The sequence below is a fragment of the Nylanderia fulva genome, unplaced genomic scaffold, assembly GCF_048542155.1.
Source record: "Nylanderia fulva isolate GAGA-0341 unplaced genomic scaffold, ASM4854215v1 Scaffold318, whole genome shotgun sequence".
NCBI classification, from domain to species: Eukaryota; Metazoa; Arthropoda; class Insecta; order Hymenoptera; family Formicidae; genus Nylanderia; species Nylanderia fulva.
Window position 1 is genome coordinate 87,102 of NW_028190388.1, and position 10,399 is coordinate 97,500.

At 35.8% G+C, this 10,399-nt stretch overlaps 1 protein-coding gene across 1 annotated transcript; it reads right to left on the reverse strand.

Annotated features, from left to right (window-relative positions):
• Nucleotides 1-4,510: 4,510 nt before the first annotated feature.
• Nucleotides 4,511-6,433, reverse strand: LOC146722410 (uncharacterized). Its single transcript, XM_085484802.1, has 3 exons — nt 6,168-6,433; nt 5,853-5,972; nt 4,511-5,769 (listed from the first exon to the last, which is right to left on the reverse strand). The coding sequence occupies exons 1-3, from the start codon at nt 6,407-6,409 to the stop codon at nt 5,361-5,363; spliced, it is 771 nt and encodes a 256-aa protein (XP_085340928.1). The 5' UTR covers nt 6,410-6,433; the 3' UTR covers nt 4,511-5,360.
• Nucleotides 6,434-10,399: the final 3,966 nt, after the last annotated feature.

The following is a 10,399-nucleotide window of genomic DNA, read 5'->3' on the forward strand; positions in this document are numbered from 1 at the left end:
GCTTGGATACGGCGGCAGCCATTCGCAGAATTTTTATCTTATCTTCGGAGAAAATTTATGAAAACTTTGATACCGCTCAAGCTTATCTTTGATACCTTACAAAGACGCCGCTTATCTTTGATACCTTACAAAGACGCCGTTTATCTTGGATTCGAAAACTTAGCTTATCTTATCTTGGATTTTCGGAGAAAATTTATGAAAACTTTGATACCACTCAAAGACGCCGCTTATCTTATCTTATCTTGTTTATGAACATATCAAGTAACATGATCCCCTTATCTTATCTTGTTTATAAATATATCAGGTAACATGATCCCCTTATCAGGTAACATGATCCCCTTATCAGGTTATCTGATATGTTTATAAACAAAAGATAAGCTTATCTACTGATACGACCCCCTCCCCCCGCGTGACGTCACCCCCCTCGCCGACGATTCCCCCCCGCCCCTCACCCCCCCTCATTGCCCCCGGGTTAGAACTCCCATAGTATACCTACTTGTTTAATTAGTGTAATAATTTTGAATCTTTGCATATGTTTATTAAAATAATTTATAATGTATTTATATAACTTTTTTATTTTACAGATCCGGAAAAATAAAAAAAAATTAATCGGCTGCTCAGGCGCTGTATAAAAGCTGCCATAAGCGCTGAAATAGAACATCGGCTGCTAATAGCGCTGAATTTTGGCTTGCCCTAGACGCCTGCATCCAATTACAAAAATTAATTTTGTTCGGCCTATTACGTATCCAAACTAAAATTATTCGCTATTATAGCGTTTTCGTCTGTAATAGCGCAGATTTTTGGCTTGCCCGTGGCGCCTATACAATTAGAAAAAGTATTTTTGTTTTGGGTCTATTACACATCCAAATTAACAGTATTCGCTTTTGTAGCATTTTAGTCTGCAATATCTCAGACCTTTCGCCTGCTCTAGGCGTCTAATTAGAAAAATCTTATTTGATACTTGCATCACTAGAAGGCTGCCCCAAACGCCGTATATCTATAACTAAAACTGTCCCAAACAACTGAAAATGGATCATCAGTGTCACAAGTTCCATTATGGCAATAAGGAAAAGAATATTTTGGCTTTCAAAGAATGGTTGACGGAAACGATGATAGACAGTTTCCATGCGCTACTCGAGAGCAATTCTGATTATGCACCTCGACCTGTATGGTTGACAATATTTCCCGATCAGATTGTTCCACTGAATAATTCAAAGAAGAAGCATTTGCAAATACTGCACAGTGATTTTGGTGGTGGACATTGGGTTGCTTGCCATTACGATGCAAAATCTATTATTATATATGATTCTCATGAAGGTAGTCGTAATGCAAATATACATAATTTGAATGGAGAAATTCGAATTTTTGTGGACAGATTATTTCCCTTTCATGATTTTCAAAACAATCTAATAGTTTTTCCTAAAGTTCAGTCGCAAGGTGACGGTTATAATTGTGGTCCTATGGCAATTGCGATTGTTACATCTATTCTGTTTGGCGTTAATCCTTGCATCGTGACGTATAATCAATCGTTGCTAAGACCTCATTTGTCCGCAATGTTTGAAAAACAAACAATAACTCATTTTCCGTACCTCTATGATTCAATTGCTCCATTAACGCTACTGCCGTTGGAGACATTGAAAAGACGAGAGAGGGATGCACTGAGAAAAAGACTTGCACGTAGTAAGGAAACAGAGGAACAGCGTTCGAAACAAATCGAAAAAGATGCTTTTTCTCACAAAGAAAAATATTTTATGAATCCTGCAACAAAACGTCAGATAATGCGTGATCAGTACCATAAGGATCCTGAAACAAAACGTCAGATGGTGCGTGATCAGTACCATAAGGATCCTGAAACAAAACGTCAGATGGTGCGTGATCAGTACCATAAGGATCCTGAAACAAAACGTCAGATGATGCGTGATCAGTACCATAAGGATTCTGAAACAAAACGTCAGATGGTGCGTGATCAGTATCATAAGGATCCTGAAACAAAACTTCAGATGGTGCGTGATCAGTACCAAAAGGATCCTGAAACAAAGCGTCAAAAAATGCGTGATATAACGTTCGCAACGCTCGTACCCAGACGAAAACACAATGCGATGCCTCTCACTCGCACCCGCATGCTCTCCGGTCCGATGAGCTGGTCGCCGCTCATAATTTTTGGATTCGACGGATTCAACTCAATCTATTTGCTGACGACATAGCTCGCCTAAAACAACTACGTTGCGTCTCAAAAACTAGTCCATTAGCTTCGCTTTCTCCTTACATAGACAGAGACAGCTTGTTACGCGTTCGAGGTCGATTAAAGCACGCAAGCCTGTCAGATGACGCTAAACATCCGCTAATTTTAAAATCACATCCATTGGTCCACCTCCTTATCAAACAGATTCATGTTGCGGCCCTACACGCCGGTCCGCAACTCACACTCACGCTCCTGCGACAACAGTATTGGCTAATTCGCGCTCGCGCCACTGTGCGTACCGTCCTCTACCAATGTATTGTGTGCACACGGGAGAATGCACGCGTGCCCGAACAGCTTATGGGCGACCTGCCGGATTTCCGCGTGAACCCGACTTCACGCGCCTTTAATCATACCGGCGTCGATTACGCGGGTCCGTTACTAGTGCGTACGACTAAAGGTCGTGGTCATAAAGCCCAGAAGATTTGCCAATATTTTGTGGAAGTATGAACTTATTACATTCATAATTAATTACTGTATTTTAATCAAATATTTTTATATTTCTTATTCAATTCGGTTAAAATCGTAGATATTTTGTAGATATGAACTGGTAATTATCTATAGTTTCTGTTGTCGATATCAGTAGGCGCGACGGCGTCGCTCTAATTCAAATTATTGTTGATCGACTGGTGGCTTGTACAGCCTCGTGAAGGCTCGCTCCGAGAGGAAAGTGATTACAGCAACGAACATATGTTTACTTGTATTTGCAGCTGATCGATAGCACGGTTCGCAGAGATCTGATTCTCGGTTTTCGGGAGCGTTCCGAGTTTTCGTCACGGAATCCTCTCTTACTCGGGATCGGATGTTTGTTTCGGCGAATCGGAGCGACGAAAGAAGAGGAGTAAATAAAATGTACACGTGACAGCGTGACTCTTATCACATGGGATGGTGAACAAGGTCGATAATGTTGTCGTGTGTCGGTTCGAACGATCGAACCTTTCCGTTGATATACGAGCGATTAATATAAGAGTCTATTGATTATACAAATTTATGACATGCGTCAACAGTTTCTGTATTCGAAAGTCCGGAGGAGATTAAAAAAAGAAACATTTTTCAATATTTCTGTGTATGTAGATGTGGTTGACTATGCATTGCCATATCTGTAAGATTTATGATTAAAATATATACTTCACTGTAAATGTTTTCATAGGCTACGTTTTGATATTTACTGCCAGTATTATAAATCTGTAGTACATAATATAAAATATAGATTTTCAACTAGCAGAATGAATATCAAAAAGCAGCCTTAGCTGTTAATTTTAAACATACATGCTTTTATTTTAGATGGAAGCATACTTCTTGGAGATGCTGCATATCCATGCCTTCTCCAATTAATTACTCCATATCGGGATAATGGACATTTGACACAGGCCCAAAGAAATTTTAATCGTATACACAGTCAATGCAGAATTTCAGTTGAGCATGGATTTGGAATACTGAAACAACGTTTCAGACAGTTATATTTCCTCAAGTTGAGGAATATGCAATTTATCGTCAAATTCATCTTCGCTTGCTGCGTTCTTCACAATTTGGCTGACTTGGATGATTTGCAACACATGGAAGAACCTGAAGTCGACAACCATGCTGATATAAATGCGCAGGTATTGTTACATAATGTCCCAGCAGCAGATAGAAATGAAGATCCGGATGATAATCGACATGGTCGCGATCTCAGAGACGAATTATGTAGACAACTGTTTCAACGATGATTTGAATAAGAGTGTCCAAATAAATTTGTTTAAATATTATGTTCTAATATTAATATTTAAATATTATGTTTATTATTTTTTTAAATATCGATATCGTGTCGTTGTCAACGTCGACATATCACATACTGCATTGTATCAATCTGTGTCGTTCAATTAAAAATATGTATGATATGTATTTAATGTACAAAACTATCAAAGTGCTTTCAAATATTTATGTTTTTTTAGTTATAAAAATTAGGAAACAATGTACAATTATAGTTTCAAGATTATAACGATTATAACCATAACGATTACACAAATATATTTCATTTATTAATAATTATGAATATTACGATTATATATCTTCTATTCAGCTCATTTTAATTAAAAATTATTAAAGTTTGATATTAAATTTTATAAAATAAATTCTTATGTAATATGTAAGACAACAAATAAAACAATTTTGTTAAAAATTTATCCATACATCAGTCTTTTATTGTCATATACGCCTATTTTTCATACAAATAGAGAAATATAACTGCATAATGCAAATATATATTTTATTATGATTTTTTATCGATAATTAACAAAAAAATGTAAATTGAACAAGAAATGACAGTTTTGATTTTCAATCACGTTTTGTACGCTTGACTGCAAGTAAATAATGCTGCTTTATTATGTAAAAAAAAACTCGATAAGTAAATGCAGCTTTTCCCAATTAAAAAAACTCAATAAATAAATGCAGCTTTTTTCAACTAAAAGAACTCAATAAGTAAATGTAGCTTTCCTCTCTTGCAGAGCTTGATACAGCTTTGTCACGCTGTTTATCAAAATAACAGAAAATAAATAAATAAAAAACTAAAATAAACTTTAATAAAATAAAAGTTATTTCAACTTGAAATAAAAATTTTAAATAAAATTAACAAAATTATATAAATTTTAAATACATATAACTTCATTTACGTGAAATGTTCATAAAGTTTGTAACTTTGGTTATAAAGTAAAAAATGAAGTGATTGAAAATGTGTACATTTATTAGCTTTTTTTTACCTTTGAATCCTGTAGAGTTACACATTTTTCCCAATGATGAAAGATCTAATTATTAGATCTAATTAAGATATAATTATTGTAAAAACCAACACACTTGTCTTTTAACAAAATTAAAATTAAACTTAATAAACTGTTCATAAATTTTATAAATTTGTAATAATATCTTATTAACATTTTTTAAAAGACAATGTGTCTATTTTTATAATTACTATATCTGACAGATCTTGTCAGGAAAAATGTGTAACTTCGCAGAATTTATATGTAGAAAAGATTAATAAATGTGTTTTACTACATTTTCTCCTTTAAGTAGGCAAAGGAACAAACTTTATGAATGTCTTATGTATACATATAATTTAGTAAACCTTCAGTCTTATTATATCTTATTAATCTTCTTCGTCTGATAATTCTTGTGTTGAGTATTTTTTACTTTCTATTCTCTCTAGTATCTTAAGTTGCCTTTGTAAGATACTATTTCGTTCTTTTTGCAATTGTAATTGTTCTATTTGTAATTCATTACATTTTTTAAGCTCCGTCAGATATTTTGTACGTGTTTCTTGTTTGGCATCACTTTCTCTTTGTAGCACAGCACAGATGGATTCCTTAAGTGATTGTAGAGTATGCGCCAATTTGCCATCTCGTACTTTTGCTTTTGTATTTATTAAAGATGAGCAACTGCTATCCGTCATGGACGATTTGCTGCTACCTATTACTGATTGAGATTGACTGTTAACTGCAGATGGTGTCGAAGGTGGCGAGTCTAGTGCAATAGAAGATTGTTCTTCATTTACATTCCTATAATAGAAAACATTTTAAATTATATCTAAAAATATATCTAGAAATGAATTAAAAAACATTTTAAGGAGATGATTACTCACTGAGACAAATGTTGACTGACCACTTTTTGCAAAATGTTTTCTTGAGAAACCATTCCATTGCGGCCAGCTACAAAAGATGGCACTCCACTGTGACTTTTTCCAAATAAGTTTATCATTTCACTGTAAAGATACATATGTATTCTATTACTTACTTGTTAAATACTAAATATAATACTAACTACTTAATAAAAACAGAATATTGTAAGAATGACAAAATAAAAATATGAAACAAATCGACTGAACTATTAATTATAATGTTTAATTCAAAAATATCATATATATAATTATATACAGAAAACACAAGATAGAACTTACTCTTTAAATGGAAGAGGTTTAGTGCCTTTTCCAGAACTATTTTTTCCCATGGTCTGTTTGATATGTTTATCCCATTTCTTCTTCAACAATTTAAATTTATTTTTCATGTGATTTTTAGTAGCATTCACATAACCTCTTTCTTGGAAGGATTCTGCTATCGCTTGAAACATAGCCTCTTTACTTTGATATTTTCTTTTCTGGAATTTTTTTTCATGCTGTTCATACTCTGTGAAAAACAACATTATGGTTTTATAGTCCCAAATAAAATAGCCATCATTATTGATACCAGAAGTATTCTCTTTTTCATTATCTGAGTCTATAATTGAAGAGTCCAATGAAGACACAATTGTAGGCGTGTGCTGCATAAAGCTTGTTACAGGAATCGTAACAGAAGAACTCTCATGGATTTTAATCTGAGGCTGAATTTCAGAAGGACCTGCTTTATTTAGTAAAGCATTCACAATTGAAGAGTCTAGTGAAGACAAAGTTGTAGGTGTGTACTGCATAGAGCTTGTTACAGGAACTGTAACAGAAGGACTCTCGTGGATTATAGTCTGAGGTTGAATTGTAGAAAAACTTATTTTATTCAGTACAGAATCCAAAGGCGCAGTTGTGGTTAGGAACTGTGTCGAGTTTGTTGTAGCAGTTACAACAGAAGTACACGCAAAAGTCTGGGGAGGCTTAATTAATTTTAATGATACCAGTTTAGGTTTCACAGCTGAAAAATAAAACTATTAATATAGTACAATATTTATGCAATTTAAATTATCTTAGAATAAAATCATTTAATCTATCTCTTAGAATTTATTTTATTAGTTAATTAAGTAAAAATATAAAAAGTATTATGAGTATTTAAGTAATCAGCATCATATATAAAATTCTTACCTGAATACTTAAAAGAAGTTTCCATTGTGAAATATCAAGACAGTGACGGCGTAGCAGAATAATAAAAGCGAGATTATTGGACTACCCGACTCTTGAGCAGTGGATACTGTTTACAGTACAAGCTTCACACGCATGCGCGATAAAATAGCCCCAAATGCACCACCTTCGAAGGTGAGGCAAATAGAGCGTGCTCCTAATTGCTCCTTAGAGTATGCTCTAACGTGACGCGAACATCTAGTCGCCATCTTGTTTCCGGTGACACAAACGTATTGGAGCGCATTGGAGTGAGAAGGAGCATGTTAGGGCATGCGACGCGAACAAACCTTCGAAGTCATGCCGGCGGGGGCTATGCCCCTGGTAGGTTCAACCTTGCCGGATGAGTTTGGAAGGAGAGGACAGACTAAGAATGCACCAAACGTCTTAAGCCAAGGTGTAAGGCAACGTGCCGATGGCTGCTTGGCCACGAAGACGTGAAACAGCGCGGTCGCAAACGTTCCCTCTGGGGTACCTGCCGACCCCCCAGAGTAGCTAGGCTTGGTGATATCATGGAGGCTCTGAATCACTTGATACTTGTTCCTACCATACTCGTGGGATGAAAAATGGAGAAAAATGAAAAAACTAAAAATACATTCAAACCAAAGTTGACGATGAAACACAAACCCGGAGATAAAGAACAGGACCCGTTCAAGAGAAGGGAGTCTATTCCCAGATCACCACCACCATCGGCGAAAATAATAACTGGAGGAATAAATAGGCCTTGCTTTAGCGCTTTGCTTGAACAAGGTGAGGAGGCATACGACTCTCCGGCTGAAAAAAAAAACGACAAAACGCCCCAGTTCAAAAAATACCAGAGAAACTGATGATAATGATGTATTTATTTTTCCTGAACCTGTTCAAAAAAGCAGTGCGAATAGTGTGGAAAGAGATAAACTGGAACAAAAAGGCTCACCGAAAGTTGAAAAGGACGACAAGGAAGTTACGCTAGAAGAAGTGAGATCTGAAAGAGTAGCTCTAGAAGAGTTTCTCTTTAATGAAAACAATAAAATCAATAAGAATACAATTAAGTTCATATTGTCTAAGTGGGTGCTACTAGAAGGGAAATTACAAGAGAGTATCGTTGAGAGAGAAAAATTAAAGTGTACTTACCTGGCATCGAAAAATTCTATCAGTTCGATGTCCTATGTTCAAGTGGCGTTCACTCCATGGTCCGGAACAGCAGCATCTGAAACAGAAAAAAAAGAAATTATCCAACGTACTACACTAAAAAGCGGATTCAAGACTAATTCTTCGGTAATGATTGTTAAGCCTTTAAATGAAAGGACAATTTAACGTGTGAGGATGTCAAAGAAAAACTTACAAAGAAAATGAATCCGTTAATTAAAGAAATAAGGATTAAAAGAATGAGAAAGGTGGGAGACAGAGGCATTCTAGTGGAAACGGAAGGTGGAAACGAATTAAAAAAGATCCAGCAGATAATAGAAGACAATGAATGCGGGCTGAAAACAGAGCTGCCTAAGAAAACTGGACCCAGTATGATAGTATATGACGTAGAAAAGTCGGTCACAAAGGAGCAGTTTATGGAACAATTTTGGTCTAAGAATGTTGAAAAACTTGGAATCGCCAAGCAGGAAAATAAAAGCAGGTTTAAATACAGATACAACACATTTGTTAAAACCAGAAATACTAATAACTGGGTAATAGAGGTGACAGGAGAGATAAGAAGAAAACTCTTGGTGCAAGAACGACTATATATTGACTGGAGATCATACAAGGTTAATGATTACTTAGCCTTGACTAGGTGCTTCCGTTGTCTAGGCTTAGGTCACAGTGTTAAACACTGCAAGGAAAAGACCCCCACTTGTGGACACTGTGGGGGGGGGGGGGGCGGGCCATATAAGCACCAATTGCTCAGAGAGAGAGAGAAATCTGCAGTCTGCGCTAATTGTACAAGAGCTAAAAGGAAAGACACACATCATACTGTAAGTGACAAGAGATGCCCGGAGTATCTAAGAGTAACTAAAATCGTAAAGAATAAAATAGATTATACATAATGATAAAATTCTTTCAAATAAATGTTGGCCGTTCGCAGACGGCATCATACGAATTAAGATTAAAAGTAGAGGAACAAGGCATTGATGTGTGTCTGATACAAGAACCATACGTATTCCAAGGACAAGTCAAAGGCTGCGCTTCACTTGGTGCAAGAGTTGTTCAAAGTAATAAGGTGACAGATACAAAAGCTGCTATAGTTGTATATAATCAGGAAATAACTGTCACAAAAATCGAACAGTTTACGGACGAACATATAGCTTGCGCACATATAGTACATAATGAAGTAAACTTATATTTGGTATCAGTTTATTGTCAATTTTCCATGGAGCTAAACTATTTTATTAATAAGTTGGAGACTATAATAGAAACGTTCAAAAGCCACGACATGATCATATCAATGGACTCCAATGCTCACTCCAAAACTTGGTACTGCAAAGAGAACGACGCGAAAGGCGAATTACTCGAGGATTTCCTAATAAATAAAAATGTATACATTTTGAATCAGCCTGGAAACGAACCAACGTTCTCTACTATAATAGGAGAGGCCAATATAGACTTGACTGTGGTGAATAGTGGAGTCCTGAAGGATATTAATGATTGGAAGGTCTTCCCGAAAATGACTTCCTCAGACCATAATTGTATATACTTTGAACATAACAACAATAAAAATTCAGAAACAAATCAGGTAATCACAGGACAACTCTATAACTTAAAGAAGGTCAATTGGGATCAGTTTGGCGATGTTATTAAATCAGAACTCAATGGGACCTTTTGTAAAGAAATCACAAATACAAGTCCGGAGAACGCCGTTAATCTATTTAATAGAAAGATTGATCTTATATGCAGTAGCAATATAAGTAGGAGAAGACCTCTGTCTAGGAAAACAGTACCGTGGTAGAGCGAACAACTGACCAACTTAAAGAAAAGATTGGCGGCATCTCGTAGAAGCTGTAAACGGTACAGGAAACTTAAATATGAAAAGGCGTATGAATACAGTTTTGATATATACTGCAGACTAAGAAGGGACTACAAGAGAGAGATTGGAAAGGCAAAAAAGGACTCGTGGAATGATTTCGTGAACCGGAACACTACGAAAAACCCTTGGGGACTGGCATACAAGCTAATGATGGGAAAGATTAAAAATAGTAATATCCTAAGTACGATTAAATTAGGTAGCGATTTTACAACTGATTGGACTTCATCGGCGAAGAGACTTTTGGAAACATTAATGCCGGATGGAGAAGGAAAGTACAGAAGCAGAGGATTCACAAAACATAAAGAACAGATATAGCGAA